General features: G+C 42.2%; 1 protein-coding gene across 2 annotated transcripts in view; it reads right to left on the bottom strand.

Annotated features, from left to right (window-relative positions):
• dab2 (DAB adaptor protein 2) overlaps positions 1 to 17,301 on the bottom strand; it is a 30,196-nt gene that overhangs the window by 11,824 nt on the left and 1,071 nt on the right. For both annotated transcript variants that reach the window (XM_083793992.1, XM_083793993.1), the window contains exons 2-6: positions 5,675 to 6,044; positions 4,818 to 4,957; positions 3,803 to 3,901; positions 2,605 to 2,736; positions 1,735 to 1,818 (exon numbers count right to left, since the gene is read on the bottom strand). In XM_083793992.1, coding sequence (XP_083650118.1) covers positions 1,735 to 1,818; positions 2,605 to 2,736; positions 3,803 to 3,901; positions 4,818 to 4,957; positions 5,675 to 5,828 — 609 coding nt within the window. In that variant the 5' untranslated portion in view covers positions 5,829 to 6,044. The remainder of the gene's footprint in view (positions 1 to 1,734; positions 1,819 to 2,604; positions 2,737 to 3,802; positions 3,902 to 4,817; positions 4,958 to 5,674; positions 6,045 to 17,301) is intronic.

Here is a 17,301-nt window from a genome sequence, read left to right as displayed (position 1 = left end):
AAGCAGCATTTGCAAGCCTCCAAAGCATCTGGAAGTCAAAGCAGCACAGCCTAAAAACCCAGATTCAACTCTATTACCACTGTTGGGGGAAAGCTACTCCGGAAGTGTCATAATTTACTCTTCACTTGTTACATGGTATCAAAACTAGTTATTATGAAAGGATGAAAAATGCGGGGAGGGGGGGGGAATAAAACAAAATTGCAGATACAGTTGTAGCTTTGTAGTTTTGCATCTGAAGTTGAACGCAGCTCAGCTTCAAATTTGTAGCTTTGTATCTTTTGCAGCAACTACAAACGTCAGATTTGCTTCCTAGCTTCACGTCGCTCGCTTCAATTGACAATGAATGGTATCTTTGTATCTGCCCGTGTGAACGCACCATTACTAGACACATTTCTCCTATGGGAGAGGAAAAAAAGTGAACCTTTTGAATACAACCGGTGCAACCAGGTCCTTTTTAGAATAACATTTACTTTATTGGAACACTAGTTAAACCTACAGTCACCAATAGCCCTTATACTACTAGTTGCTGGAGAAAGTAATAATAATAATACAGTAATATATTACTTAGTTAATTCGTAACAGTTGTGTTAATTCGCTTCTGCTGTAATGCTGGCGAGTGGTTAAAGGCCCTTTTTGGTGATACGGTGACCACCGCAGTGGTTGGGAAAACTACAACATGACATCACGCCGCCGTGATAAGCGACGTGATGTTTTTACTAACCATCTTATCGCCTAAAAACTGTAGTTTGAATAGGCCTTATAGTGACATGAGAAAGATCCAACGCATTCTCCCAAGTAACGGATGTCTTAGGAAGATGTGTCGCAACAACGCAAACTGTTGCAATGCGGTGCTGGAAGTTTTAATTAGACATGGTTGAGTGGCTCCGACATGTCCTCGGAGGGTTGACCACAACCGCATTCTTAAAATAGCCTTGAGACGGACGTACTAGGTACTGTCTCTCACCTGGAAAGAGGAAACCAGGTCAACGATTTTATTATTCATTTTATGTAGTCATAGCACTTTATTATACCAGCTCAGTGGCCTTGTGGTTAGAGTGTCCGCCCTGAGACTGGGAGGTTGGGGTTCAATCCCCAGCCGGGTCATACCAAAGACTCTAAAAATGGGACCCAGTGCCTCCCTGCTTGACACTCAGCATCAAGGGTTGGATTGGGGGTAAGTCCCTGCGACATACTAGCGTCATGTCCAGGGGGTGTACTTGTACATCAAGCTGCCTCACGCTACAGAAACAGGAGATAGGCTCCTGCCCTATGGGCCTCATGGCTCGGCAAGGCTACTTACTTATAGCACTTTATAGTGCTATGACTACATAGTATGAATAGTACAGTATAGTATGTATATTTAGATGTATAGTTTCATTATATAGATATTCCACTGTTACATTCTTAGCTTACGCATGTTTCATAACTGCTTTTTATGTATGTGATGCATTGCCATGCTTTTTGTTCTTGCTTATTGTAAATCGCTCTGGATTAAGAGCGTCTGCTAAATGCCTAAATTGTAAACCAGGTCAACGACAACCTAGCATAGAACTGTGACCGTAGAACTGAAAACGGCAGTCTGTATAACTGTATAAGCCTGATTTATACTGTTTAGCACGTTGGTGTTGCATACCGTAAATGGCACACGTTGTGACATGCAAGGACCAGATTAGAAGTGGTCAGATATGCCAAATTTAAGCCGGTGTCGTGCACTGTAGCGACTACATGGGTTACCTTATGTGATGCCTCTGCCTCTTTCTTCCTCTGGTTGAAGATAACCTGGAACAGGTCTTTCAGATCGATAACCAACGGTTCTGCCTGTGTGGTGAAAGGAAAAAACACACCGAAACAAACAACTTCAATTCAGTATTTTAGCTGTGACGTGAGCGCCCCCTCCTGAGATACTTCCGGGTCCTACTTTTGTGTCGCTTTTGTGTCCCCATAGAGTTATACTGTGACGCTCCGTCGACGAAAACAATCCCAAATCTGGCTGTGACAGGCCGTCTGCCCCACATGGAATACTATCGCCATTTTATTTTATTGTGTCAACTAAATCCTCATTAATGCAAACTAGATTCAACATTCTCTCAAGCCTGCACACATTCTAAATATGCCCCCGAAATATTTTACCGAGCAAATAATAATGATAATAATAGTCTTTATTGTCTCCACCCTAACCCTAACCATATATTTTTGTTGTCATGGACACATGACACAAAACATTAATAATCCTACTCGAGTTGGAAGCATTAAGACCCATTTGAACCCTCAATGGCTTCCTTTCAGAAACATAACGTCATTGTAAAAAGATTCACGCGTTTAGATATTCTATTTACAATGAGATGCGGACGGGAGCTGGTGCCACTTGGACCCGGACGTAACGTAGCACTACAAAATTACGTCGGACTTAAATACTGAATACATATCCACTTGTCATGGTTTCCCGAAAACTGTTCAGATTTAGAAGAAAATTTCAGAATCTGCTGAGGTCTTAAGGTCTTAGTGCGTGCGTGCGTGTGTGTGTGTGTGTGTGTGTGTGTGTGTGTGTGTGTGTGTGTGTGTGTGTGTGTGTGTGCACTGTGCGTGCATGTGTTCGTGCACTACCTGTTGTCCAGTCTTGATGGCAAAGAACTGATGCTGCCCCTCGGCTCCGCACACGTAACCAAACGCCCGGTTGTCGGTTACATCTCTGGCGATGAAGGAGATCTTATTGACGATGTGTTCGTGCTCAATGACCTGACGGGAAAGGACAGCAAGACCAACAATATAGCTTTATTCAGCAGGGAGAAGCACAGGGCATTTTAAAACGTTTATAAATAGCAAAAATACACTCTTTGCTATTCATTGAAAAAGACGTGCGCGCTTCAGTTCAATATATTATTTAGTATTTGTTGTATTACATTTTTTCCCTTTTCTTTTCTTTTCTATTGTATCTAGTATGATAGCTTAAAAGAGGGGAAAATAACCATGAAAAACATGTACGCCTGCTCTGGTAATTTGGTAGATACCGTGCTGTACTGACTGTCTGGGACATTTCATAACCGTTAGCCTACCTCCCTACTGGAAGTGCTGCATTTCAAACAAAACTTTTACCTTTTAATGTCAGCGTGACTTTTTATCCCTGCATGCCCGCACAGGCTGTAACGACTCACACCTCAAGCTCAATAGATAGAACACAGAGCTTCACTTTTTTTCCCCTGGCCACTTCCACCATGTCGCTCAGACTGCCCAGGAACCTGGCTGTTGTCCTGGAGCGACTGTGGCTGTGGCTCAAGAGGTAGAGCAGGTCGTCCAATGATCCATGGGTCGGCGGTTCGAATCCCTGCTCCTCCTGTCTACATGTCGAAGTGTCCTTCGGCAAGACACTGAACCCCAAATTGCTCCCGATGTGCTGGTTGGTACCTTGCATGGCTTCCGCCGCAATCGGTGTATGAATGTGTGTGTGAATGGGTGAATGAAATGCACAATCTATGTAAAGCGCCTTGGATAAAAGCGCTATATAAATGCACCATTTACGACAGTCGGCTGTCCTTCAAGGCACACACTGCTGCCGGTCAGGTCGCATCGGGACACATTGTGAGCTTGCAGATTGGCTATTTTCAAATGGCCGAAATGTATATACTATATAGGGCTAAAGTGGTTAATGTATGTATGTAGGGGGGGGGGGGTGCTTTTGATTGGGTGTACTGTACTTCCAGGGAGGGACCCTAGGAGGGGTTGATTCTGTACTGTCTCTGGGTAAGCAAACTAAGCAAAGCGAAAGGTAGAAATAAATGTAAAGGCGCATACTGTATATACTTACTCCAGACTTCTCGTCAATGATCTTGATTCCTGACATGGAGATGTTGACCCAGATCCTCTGTTTGTGTTTACCTTGGGACCGAGCCGCTACCGCCATGCCCTGCACGCAGCGCCATACACACACACACACACACACACACACACACACACACACACACACACACACACACACACACACACACACACACAGTGAACACCACACACACACACACACACAGTGAACACCACACACACACACACACACAGTGAACACCACACACACACACAATGAATGCACTGTTAGTGTTTTCATAGACACTGTTTTTCTTTTCATGAGTCACATTGGCCGTACGGAATAAAAAAAATAAAGAATCCTCGGTGTAACTCCGTTAATGAAAGCATAATCATGGACGCTTCGGTAGAGGTTTTGGCTTGTGTGTAGTTCAGTGTAGTTTCGTGTCAAGGACCCTCACACTGAATATATTTGACTGCCGACGACCCCCATCTGAAAATGTTTTGTACCAGGGCCAGATCTTAAAGGTCTGTGTCACAGCTAGCCGTAATGGGTTTTGTGTTGTTGTTTAGTGGCATAATCTGCTTTATTTGCATTTGTGTGTGTGTTTGCGCTAAATAGTGACTTTGATAGCTGTTTTACAGGTGCAATGTAATTGAATGAGGAGACTATTCCTCATTCAGATCAACGACGCAGCAGAGCAATGTATCTCGCGGATTGGACTAGTTTACACAGGGTCATCCCTATGTTCCAGAGGTTCTATGTTCCCCAGGTTCTATGTTCCCCAGGTTCTATGTTCCCCACTTACAGACAGTATTTTAGGGGTTAGGTTTGGGGTATGCACTCCCGGCACAGGTTGAGAATCACTGAGTTACACCAATGACAAGGTCACTACAACCTCGACGACCGCAGAGAGTCTTTGCCGCGCTTTAACCCTGAGGATGTGGCTGTGTGGTCCCGCGGCGCCTCACTGTTTAACCCTGAGGATGTGGCTGTGTGGGCCCGCGGCGCCTCACTGTCTCACCTTGAGCTTCATCATGGAGTCTTGGCTCATCTTGTCCCCTCTGGCCTCTGGGACGTCGTCGACGCCGATCAGCTTGGCCTTGTACCTCACGCCGTCCCCCTGGAACCTGGCCAGCAGGTACTCGTCTGTCTTCTCCGCAACTGCAAAATATGGAGGGATAACGTGTCGAGACTTTAGTTTAACTGGAATGAATTGAATCCGTTGAGGTTTACCATTTAGGCGTCCAGCGTGAGATCAGAGTGGAGGACATGAATGAACCCTTGCAGGCACCATATTATGTCCGGTGGGCCTAATTTCTTTTTTCACTTGCCCAGTTTTAAGATTATTATGGTAATTATCAGAGCATGTAGGCATATGTTTCTGTAAAACTGGTGGGATTGGGACTTTGTTTGTTTTGCGTGTGCATTATCTGTGTCAGGGCCGAATGTTTGACCCAGTCCAGCCCTGAACCCTAGTCAACACACTACAGGGTAAATAAATAGTCACATACTGTAAGTAGCCTAGCGTGCAAAGACAACAATGCATGTAGTGCTTCAAAGCAACTTAGGATACCAGCTAAACCAACGCATCTAAATATACATTCTTATAGCATTTGTAGTCAAGCAAAACAAGTCTAGCACTTTTTTTGAGTGGTGCAACCACTCCAAGGAACAGCAATGTCCGTGTGTGTTCACCTATGTGTTCACCTATGTGTTGGTTAATGAGCACCAGTATAATGAGTACCAGTAGGGGCGCTGTTGTGCAGAAACAGAGAGTGGGATAGTGCTGCACACGGGTGTGAACTCTACAAGCTCACAACGTGACACGATGCGATGTGCTGCAACGTGAGCTTGCGGAGCGGGGCTATTTTTACGTACCTTTCTTCTTCTCTTTCTTGAAGATGGACCCCGCGGCGGTAGCGGGCGATGTGGGGGCGCTGTTGGGGGCGGTGCCTGCGGGAGGAGGGGGGGCGGCGGCGGCCGCGGGGGCGCTGGGATCAGCCGCAGCGCTGTTCTCCACTTCTGTAGACATGTTGGGGGGCGGGCCGTGGCGGGGGACGGCCGGGGGAGGAGCCTCACACCAACCAACGGGCAGACAGGCTAAACCAGACGGAAGGGACGGGGTTAAACCAGACGGAAGGGACGGGACGGGCAGACGACACCGGACAGCAGCTCCGCGTTCAGGAGGGGGAGGGGCCGGGGCGCAGGGTCGTCACCTCAGCAGGACATAACTGATGTAGTTAAATGTCTGCAACACAGAGGACATTAATTAATAACTGATGTAGTTAAATGTCTGCAACACAGAGGACATTAATTAATAACTGATGTAGTTAAATGTCTGCAACACAGAGGACATTAATTAATAACTGATGTAGTTAAATGTCTGCAACACAGAGGACATTAATTAATAACTGATGTAGTTAAATGTCTGCAACACAGAGGACATTAATTAATAACTGATGTAGTTAAATGTCTGCAACACATTAATTGATAACTGATGTAGTTAAATGTCTGCAACGCAGAGGACATTAATTAATAACTGATGTAGTGAAATGTCTGCAACACAGAGGACATTAATTAATAACTGATGTAGTTAAATGTCTGCAACACAGAGGACATTAATTAATAACTGATGTAGTTAAATGTCTGCAACACAGAGGACATTAATTAATAACTGATGTAGTTAAATGTCTGCAACAGAGGACATTAATTAATAACTGATGTAGTTAAATGTCTGCAACACAGAGGACATTAATTAATAACTGATGTAGTTAAATGTCTGCAACACAGAGGACATTAATTAATAACTGATGTAGTTAAATGTCTGCAACACAGAGGACATTAATTCATAACTGATGTAGTTAAATGTCTGCAACACAGAGGACATTAATTAATAACTGATGTAGTTAAATGTCTGCAACACAGAGGACATTAATTGTCTCCACCAGGCCGAAGGCATGGGGAGAGAGTATGTTTTGCACTCCGTCCGTCCGTCCGTCCGTCCGTCCGTGTGTGTGTGTGTGTGTGTGTGTGTGTGTGTGTGTGTCCGTCCGTTAGCAGCTAATCTCGGCCACCGTTAACCCGGTCGATGCCAAATTTTGCACACACACTGGATGCCAACGATGAACCTCTGCCCCAAACCTTCCAGAACGGCCTGTTATAGCGCCACCAGGAGGCCGCTTTGTGCAAAACAAGTTTTTGCACAGCACACCTACAGATTTTGTCCAAACATCATGCAAATTGGTACACAGTCTCTCTAGAGCCATTCAACCAAACCGGTCTTTCAGATTTCTCACACTCCATCCTGATTGGTTAAGATTGGCTTCCAAAGTTCACAGGAGTGCTCAGTTTCAAACAAAATGCTGCAAATCATGAACACATCGCGTGATTTCCGTGAAATTGTGCACCCACATTCCCACTAGGCCGAGGACAAAATGCCACATGAACAATTTCAACTCAACCTCAAGGTGGCGCTATAACTGGCCGAAAAGTGTTTTTACCTCTAACTGCACGGATCTGTGGATAACCTGGTGGAGACCTGTGCCCAGAAGGGCACTTTTTCTAGTTAATAACTGATGTAGTTAAATGTCTGCAACACAGAGGACATAATAACTGATGTAGTTATACGACATTAAGCCATTCAGGACGGGAACCCCTTTTGTAGATCTGCTATTTTAGGGGAAATCGTGAAAATGTGCTGCAAATCTTAATATCTGAATATATATCCTTTCAGAACGAACGTTTTTTAACTCTGTCGGCGGCCAAATAGGCCTACATATAATTCTGGGGGTCCTTGACATGAAATAGTTTGAGAACCACTGACATGATTTTAGGAGACATTTGTAGAATCTGGTCTCAGTCCTACAGTATGGGTTAATTAATGACTCGTGTAACACAGAGAGCGACACAGCAGCTACACTGATAAATGCTGGCTCTAGTATTACTCGTCGGACTCATTAGTACTGAAAGAAACGACTTGTTTTTAACCCATTTACGCCTGACTTTAGAAAGTCTTCTAAATCCTGACAGTTTTCTGAAATACCTCATGTTTCTGTATCAGTGTTGTTCAATATTTCATGTCAAGGACCCGAAAAATGATATGTAATTGGCCGCCGACCCCCCATCTGAAAATATGTTCTTCCAGGAACTTCCCCAGAAGCAAAGAAGTCTGAGCCAAGCTCATTAAGCTCATGAAGCTTGTTAGACCTGCACTATTTTCACCCAATGTTTACCCCAGAACAGGAGCACTAGGGTCCATGTGGTCAACTAAACATCCACAATGGACATTAGGCAGCCATTAGTGAGAGATAATACATTAATTAAACGATGCATGAACGTCCTCATTAGAACGAAGACATCAATAGCACCGTTTAGTTTATTTACCCCGCTGGTTCAGAGACCCCCTGGGGGGGGGGGGGGGGGTCCTCGAGGAGAGGGTGCCGGTGGGGGGGGGGGGGGGGGTCCCCCCAGCAAAATGTGTTAATGTAGCATAAAAATAGCTTTGGAACATTTTGACACACATTTGATGTCTCAAACTGTCTCAAACAGTTTGAGACATCAAAAGCAGCCTTTCCCATACGTACTGTGTGCTCCATTTTCGTCACTGCTAAACCGGCCCTTATCCCTAAACTTCTTTGCCTTTTTTTTCTTTTTTACTATTTTTGCAAAACATTTTTGAATAGTTAAAATGGCCAGTCTACAAGCTCACAACGTGTCAATGTAGATTGGCTAGTTGAACTATTCAAAAATGTTTTGCAAAATAGTAAAAAAAAAAGGCAAAGAAGTTTAGGGGTAAGGGGTTTAGCGATGACGAAAATGGGCCCTATATGTAGAACCCATCATGAGTCACTCTAAATCACTTGGCACAATATTGCACAAAACTGAGAAATGACAACGGTCTCATACAGTACGTGTAGAAGTCCAGTCATCCTGTACTGTCAGTGAAATGTTGCAGTTACATACAGGAAGAGAATGTTGAAAGAGATGGTCAGAGAAGAATGCAGCACAGAACAAGTCCAATAACCGGCAAATAATATATCCAATGTCCATTATGCATAAGTTACGATATAAGTTATATACAAAATGTTTACACGGAAACTAAGAGAGAGAGAGAGAGAGAGAGAGAGAGAGAGAGAGAACACTACAATTGTGCTCAAGTACATACTGTAGCACTTGAGTAAATATACTTTCCACCACTGGTATCAGATTACCTAAGCAATAATATGAGAGTGATCCCTGCATATGCCTCTCTTGGACAGCGTCCATGAAAAGACATGCAATTACATGATGTTGTGATGTGGTCACCAAAGGGCTTCTGTGCAGTGAGCTAGTGAGCACATAGCCTTGACACCCTGCCTTCTAAAGCCGTGGTTCTTCAACCAGTGGTCCGGTGGTCCACCAGTGGGCCTTGAGGGGGTTCCAGGTGGTCCCCACTCCCAGCTAAATGATGGAGAGTTGGTACCCACACCCTTATAGTTATAGATCTTTAACTCTTGAGAGCGTAAAATGAAACCAAATGGACCCTCCCGGGTCAAGAGTTAAATTATTGTAAAGAAATCTGCATTACTTCATTTACAAGAAGTCTACACATTTAGAGACAATGTAGAATAATTGTCATGTTTGATCAACGTTTGCCTGTTATCCGTCCTGATGGTACCAACCGACATCAATACAGCATGGAATTGTGGACACAATCTTATCCAACAACGATAACAAAATATTCTTTAGTTTTTTTTAGAGGCTGTAGGAGAAAACTTTCGCACACCTAGAAATCAGGCGTATGCACACTTGCACAGGTGCGTAGGCCAGTGGACATCAATGAAAGCAATAGAATACACCTGCACACTGTATTTGCTCGCTACATGAGTATTTTCTTATTTAAAGATGGAGTGCCATTTTTCCAGTTTTGCATGTGTCTAAGGTGACAGTACTTCATATTAGACACCCTGGAGTCATTTTTATGTGCAATGGTGTATTAACTTTGTATTTTAAGGGTTTCTTCCTGGAGGCTGAACCCTTGACAGTCAAACGGGCCAATGAAATAAACAGTAATATAGTGACATCACACTATCAGCCCCTCCCCTAACCCCTCCCCCTTTATCATACAACTACAGCTGTGGGTGTGGCTTCAGTTCAGGTGGATCATCACCCATCACCACCCACCAGGCAAACCAGGCATACTTAATGAACTGGTGGGCGTGTCCACATAAAAGCATGATTTTAACAAATACTGTACACTTTTTGGAAAAAAGTTCTTCCTCCTTATATTATAATAATATCTTTCCCTAAGATCGTGTTTTAGGGTGGAAAGAAATCGTGGCACTCCATCTTTAATGAAGCAACGTTTGGGTCCCTCCAGACCTTCCTCAGACATCTGAGAGGGTCTGAGAGGCTAAATCTCATCACATGGTGGTCCGTGGCTCACATGCCACACAATACATGGATGGATATGAAAAGGGTTTTAAAACCACTGTTCTAAACAATGGAAACCCCAACACAGTGTTGAGTAGCGAGCGGTGTAAGGTGTAACGATATAGTGAGTTAGTTACTGCATCGAAAAATCTATTTTAATTTCAAGAATCAAAGTATATCGAGCTGGAAACTGAACATATTGTATCGTTTCACTTTGTATCGTATCGTTTGAATTGCAAATAATCGGAAATCGAATCGCTTTGTAAAAAAGAAAAAACTAAAAATGATTGTGTCAATACTAACTACAAAAGATAAATGTATTACTTTTCCATTCCGTATCGCTACACACGGTCTATCGATAAATGTATGTATTCTCTGTGTTCATGTCACGGTACAGGTTTGTCCATATGTGTTCAAAATACAATGTACATGTATTTGCCAGAGAAACACTGTTTACTTTATATCCATAATTCATGTTTAGCTTAAACAACCTGCTCTATCCACATGTTTCAGACAGATTTCATGTCTTGTGCTAAATAGTTACTGTATCGATTTTAAATCATTGAATCGTATCGTAACACCATAATGAACCAATATCGTCCATGTATCATATCGTTAACCATGTATCGTGATACGTATCGTATCGCTGTTAAAATGTATCGTTACACCCCTATACTAGTTGAGTGCTGAAAAGAGTGGACAGGTTACTGGTTCCCAAACAATGGCTCGGAACCCATTTGTGGGTCGCGGACACATTTGTATGGGTCCCTTTATTTATTTTTCCGTTTCGTATATTTTGTTTTTTATTATTATTATACCAAAGCATAAAAATAAAATTAAAAAAAATGTTTCTGAAATAAAATACAAATTTAAGAAAGTTCAAAAATGAGAAAACAAATGTTTAAGAAGTAGTGGAAATAGCCGATCTACAACCTCACAAAGCGACGACGCGTTGTTTTGTGAGCTTGTATAGGATCTGCTATTTTCACTATAGTTTGTGGCTTGAGCAAAACCATCTGGGAACCCACTGGGTTAGAGATAATGGCTAAATGATAAATTCAAACGATGACAGTAATAATACGACTATATGGTGAAACGCTACCAAAGAGAGAAGGCTAATCTTCCTGAATGTGACGTACCTTCAGGAGCAGATCCAGATCCTACTCTGACCTAGCCTGACAGGAAGAAAAAGAGGCTACAATTACGGGCTAGGGCAGAACAAAGGTTGGAAGTGGCCAAAGGTTGAGCAATTAAGTTAATCTTATACGCTAGCTAGCGGAAGGATCCCGTGATTCCCTGCTGATCAACAAAATATATGACGATTACGTTCCCAACACAAGGCTTCAGGCCACACCGTATATATATTTTATTTTTCTTCTTTTTTAATCAAACCTGCACTTAATCAAACCTGCACTTAATATAGCCCTAATGCATGTCTTCTTGTGATGGTTGCAGGGTGAAATTAACCTAAAATGAGATAAAAACACACTTGTTATTCCAGTCTAATTTTAGGTTGTCCTGGGTGTCCTGGGTTAGCATTGATTGATTGATTGATTGATCGATGGTTCTATTGATGAAAAAAGCAGGGACATATATTTGTACATATCTGTCAAACGATAAAATACCAGCTAAAACACAAGCTCAAGCTTTTTTGTGTTTTCCAATTATAATCATAGATAAACCTACACCTGCAGACAACAATTAATCAATCAGCCTTCATGTCATTTTAAGTTATTATTAATGATTTATTGGATCGTTTTATTCAAAGGAAAGTGGCTAAAACTATGATAACAAAGATAAGAAAGAACGTCGGGGTCATTCAGTGCATTGGGGCTCTGCGCCAAACACTTCCATCTTTGTGGATTGTCATCCCACTATAGCACAAATGGCGTTCACAAGACAATAGCAACTGTCAAAGTGTGTGTGTGTGTGTGTGTGTGTGTGTGTGTGTGTGTGTGTGTGTGTGTGTGTGTGTGTGTGTGTGTGTGTGTGTGTGTGTGTGTGTGTGTGTGTGTGTGTGTGTGTGTGTGTGTGTGTGTGTGTGTGTGTGTGTGTGTAAACAAGTGCATGTGCAGCCGGCGCAGTGTGTTTGTTTATTGCAAGAATTCATTGCGTTGATGTTTTGCCTCGGTCATATGGCTTACATCACAAGGGATATATATGGCCCTAAAGCAATAAAACCTCCATGTTATTCAGCTGCGGGTTCACTTATTCAGCCGTGTACAGTGTGTTCAAGGTCTAACACACTGGTACCTAATGTTCACCACTTAACCCATTCTGACCGGGCACCCATTTTGGTGTCAGCATCATGTTATGCTTTAGCTATTGAAAAATAGCAGATCTACAAGCTCATATCGCGCCACCGAGTGGCGCGATACGAGCTTGTAGGTCTGCTATTTTTGAAAGAAATCGAAGAACGACTGACATTTTTAGAATCTGATCTCAGGTCAGAATGGGTTTAATCAGACCAGTGTGTGTCCGGCGGAAACCTCGTATGAATCTGATCTCAGGTCAGAATGGGTTAAACACTATGTGTGGTTGGGTGGAGTCCCTCAGGGCTCTATACTAGTGTGTTTTCTGTTATTGTGGGCCAAGGCTTTCGCTGAGCATAGTCTGCTATTTTCCTGCAGCGAAAGCTTTCCCCACAATACGGATGCTGGGATTTAAGGGGTTCATTTACTGATACTAGATACTGTAATTGCCTACCGATCAAATCAAATGTCACACTTTTTATATATATATATATTTTACAATAGCATATTAGTATGTGATTTTATACTTTTTCCCCCTTTTTTATTAAAAAATAGGCGATCTACAGACACAAAACGTGTCACAATCTGACACATTGTAAGCGGATCATCTATTTTCACTTTTTTGAACGATTTGTGAGTGACTAAAACTCATGCCATGTCACAATATTAGCCAAAATTCCAGATATTCCATATATGAAAAAGTTATATTAGCTCAGTGTTGCCAGATAATTTAAATAATTTAGCTACTGATTCGGGAAAATAAGTCAAAGTAAATCCATGGCCCCTATATAGGATCTGCGTCTTTCCAGTCCAGTTTCAGGCTTTTATTTGTGTAGGGTCCAGGAAGTTGCCTGCTTTCAACGCAGCATGTGTCACATGAGTCTCAAACAAGGTTTTCTCACACTAAGGGCTCTATTTTCGTCCATGCTAAACCCCATATCCATAAACTTGCATTTATTTACTATTTTGAAAATATTTTTTGAATTGTTCCAACTAGCCGATCTATATCGACACGTTGTGAGCTTTGAGACGCCTATATTAACACCCCATTCGACCGTTATCTCTGTATTGGATAGGCGAAATCATCCGTTATCAGCACCTTGGATATTACTCACTGTTTCAGTATGTCATTATCACCTATTGTGACGGGTGATAATGGTATTTTTGTGTCACTGATGTCAATGACGGAGGCGCGCCGTGTCTGGTGGCCTTGAGCCACGTTGAGGCACCGCCGAGCGAGTCGCCGTGCCGAGCGTTGCGGCGGCCACCAGACCCGACTCAGCGCCGTCCGAGTTACGTCCTCATAGGCAGAGAATAGTATTATATTAGTAGCCCCTAGTTTCCATGCGCCGACAATAGAGTTGGAAATGACACGTTCAGCCAAGGGTGAGTATGCCAGTATGGCCATATTGGCCGTATTCCAAGGTGCTGATAACGGTTGATTCCGCCTATCCGATACAGTGATAATAACGGTTGAATCCGCTGATATTAACTATTCAAAAATGTTTTTCAAAATAGTTAAAAAAAGAAAGAGCTCTGCTACGCCAGAGATCACAGACTGGACCCAACTTATGTTATGACTGAAACTGCATCCTTTGAATACTCAATTGCCAGGAGGAATAACGTCAAAGGGAAGTTCCATGAGATATGGGACTACTTTTATTTATATATCAAAGGATTGTTGTAGTAACATTTTGTATTTATACATTACATATGACATAACCAACAGAGTGTGTGGGGTGTTGTCCAGGGGTTTTCCTTTTTTTTGGACTGCTAGTTGTGTTTTGTTTTTTGTTTGTTTCTTTTGTGTAAGTCATGTGAATTTTGTATGCTTTATTGAAAAATCATTAAAAAACTTTGATGACAAAAAAAAGGCAAAGAAGTTTAGGGATAAGGGGTTTAGCATGGACGAAAATAGAGCCCTAAATATGCAATCTTACTAAAATTACACATTTACACCTATGGTTTCTCTCTTTTTTCGTCTGTGTGTACGATAGTTTTCCTTCAAATATGATAATTGTAAGCCTCCGGTAGGATCATTTAACATTTCCCATCTGGCTACACTGTATTAGCTCCTTTCATCACAAAGGAACCAATGGAAGGGGAGGCCCTGTTCTATATTGGAAATACTCCAGGCAGTAAAGTAAAAAACACCTCAAAATTGTACTTAAATAGGTTCAGATTCAGATACCGGTACCTTTATTTGCCATTGTGTATATACACACATAGGAATTTGTTTTGATGTGTGCATTCAATTCTTTTTTTTTTTCACATAAAAAACACAAGCTACCACCGACCGAACCTGGATAGTAGCTCTGCACATGACCCTAGTTGTCCAGTAACTACATTGGTGTCAGAGTCCTAATGGCCTCGGCCATTAAAGGACAACTTTGTTGTTCTTTTTTTCAACCAAGGTTTATGTTTTAGGTTGTTATTAGAGAAAGTAAAAGGTGGGTGTTTTTGACAGGGGGCATTCTAACAAGTGGCTAAATATGTCCTTTTTTTTTTACACATTTTTACTGAGATGTCTTTATTATTATCTACTGTAGTCCTACTAGACCCCAGGAAATTACAGCTGGCCACAAAAGATCATGGGATCTACTGAATGTGATGGGGTGTGACAAACTGACATATTGAGCCCACGACTCACAGTATGTCCCTTTACATTCAGTAGATCCCACAATCTTTTGTGGCCAGATGTAATTTCCTGGGGTCTAGTAGTGGAACTATAGTAAATAACACTAAAGAACATGGCTAAAATCGGTAAAACGAAAGAAAGCAGCAAATGAAAAAAAATAATAACACTAATCTTTTACTTTCTCTGATAACAACCTAAAACATGAACCTTGGTTGAAAAAACTAAAAACAAAGTTGTCATTTAAAGACACTGCTTCTCGACATCGGGTCAGGTCACCACCAGGGGTCCAACATTTTAATCCGTTTTGGGAACACGATGAAACCAAATGACCCGACTGTAACTAAGGTGTCCAGCAATGTTCCTATAGAGGGTATGCATGTGACATCATCATCATACCCGGAAGTTATGCAAAAAACTACTTTCTGGCCTTCACAGCCCATATACAACCTATCTGACTGCATTAAACAACGTTAAGCTCACTTTGCCACTCGATTTGCCATTCATTTTATGCATGTGCACAATTTTGGCCGCTAGTTTCTTTGTGTCATCACTTCCCAATTTCACTTGTTTATCCTCTCTATAGCCTGTTTCAGTTCTCTCTCCTGATTGGATGAAACGGGTATCCTTCTGACCTGAAAAGGCTTTTCCTGTTTACTAAAGAGCTCAAGAGAGACCTGGGGAGGCAGGCACTGAACAAATACTGGATAGCGATGATTCTTATCAGAATAATAGAGGCTATTTAACAATTATTTCAACTAAAGAAAATCACTGACTTTAATGTATACATTTCAACAGGGATTACTTTATGGTGAAAGTGGTATACATATAACTAAGGACATTTACTCAACAAATACCATAACTAGAAAAAGTGCCCCTCTGGGCACAGGTCTCCACCAGGATAGGAATGTAGGACATTGCAGCTTGCCTTAATCTGGTGTTTGGATAAAAGGGCAACAAAAGTAAACTAGGGAGTTGGCATACAAAGTTATCCACAGATCCGTGCAGTTAGAGGTAAAATCACTTTTCGGCCAGTTATAGCGCCACCTTGAGGCTGAGTTGAAATTGTTCATGTGGCATTTCTTCCTCGGCCTAGTGGGAATGTGCGTGCACAATTTCACGGAAATCACGCGATGTGTTCATGATTTGCAGCATTTTGTTTGAAACTGAGCACTCCTGTGAACTTTGGAAGCCAATCTTAACCAATCAGGATGGAGTCTGAGAAATCTGAAAGACCCGTTTCGTTGAATGGCTCTAGAGAGACTGTGTACCAATTTGCGCGATGTTTGGACAAAATCTGTAGGTGTACTGTGCAAAAACTTGTTTTGCACAAAGCGGCCTCCTGGTGGCGCTATAACAGGCCGTTCGGGAAATTTTGTCCGTTCGTGTGTGCAAAATTTGGCATCGACCGGGTTAACGGTGCCGGAGATTAGCTGCTCACGGACACACGGACGGACGGAGTGCAAAACATACTCTCCCCCCATGCCTTCGGCCTGGTGGAGACAATTAAGTACAATTTGAGGTAGTTTTTACTTTACTTGAGTATTTCCTTTAATTCATTGGCCCAGGAGCCATGTTTTTTTTAGTTCTTTCCAAATTTCAATACTTTTACTTCTACTCCACTATAGCCTATCTCAGAGGCAAATGTTGTACATTAGGTTTTACCCCACTACCGGCATATGAAAACGTATTACTTACTTATAGCATCGCACCATAATGTGAGCTTGTAGATAGTTTTCAAATGTTTGCCATACATTGTGAAAACTTGTGAAATGGACCTCTTCTGCATAATCAGTACTTTCTACATTTTGATGCCAATACCTACTTTTGTACCTTTCTAGTACATTTTGAATTCCGGACTTTCATTCGTATTTCTACAGTGCAGTACATTTACTTTAAGTAAATAATGTGATTTACAAGGCCTATACTACTTTTACCAACACTAGGTGGAAAGGGCTACAACACAATTAGATTCACATTTGTCAGCATTCTAGACTCCTGTGCCGAGAGAGGAGACAGTAAATGTCACAATCCTTTAGGCTTTGCTTTGTCAGGAAACGTTAAGTTCAGCTCCGTTCAGTTCAACATCTGGAGGAAATCAGGGGGAATGACTCAGTCTGCATACTCTGCAACGCAGAGTGAATGAGGTGGATGGATGGCGAAATAGCAGAATTCAGGCCCCAATGGGAACAACACACACGCACACA

This window comes from Protomyctophum parallelum (assembly GCF_964188405.1).
Source record: "Protomyctophum parallelum genome assembly, chromosome: 21".
In the NCBI taxonomy this organism is placed as follows: Eukaryota; Metazoa; Chordata; class Actinopteri; order Myctophiformes; family Myctophidae; genus Protomyctophum; species Protomyctophum parallelum.
This window is presented reverse-complemented; position numbering and strand designations above follow the sequence as displayed.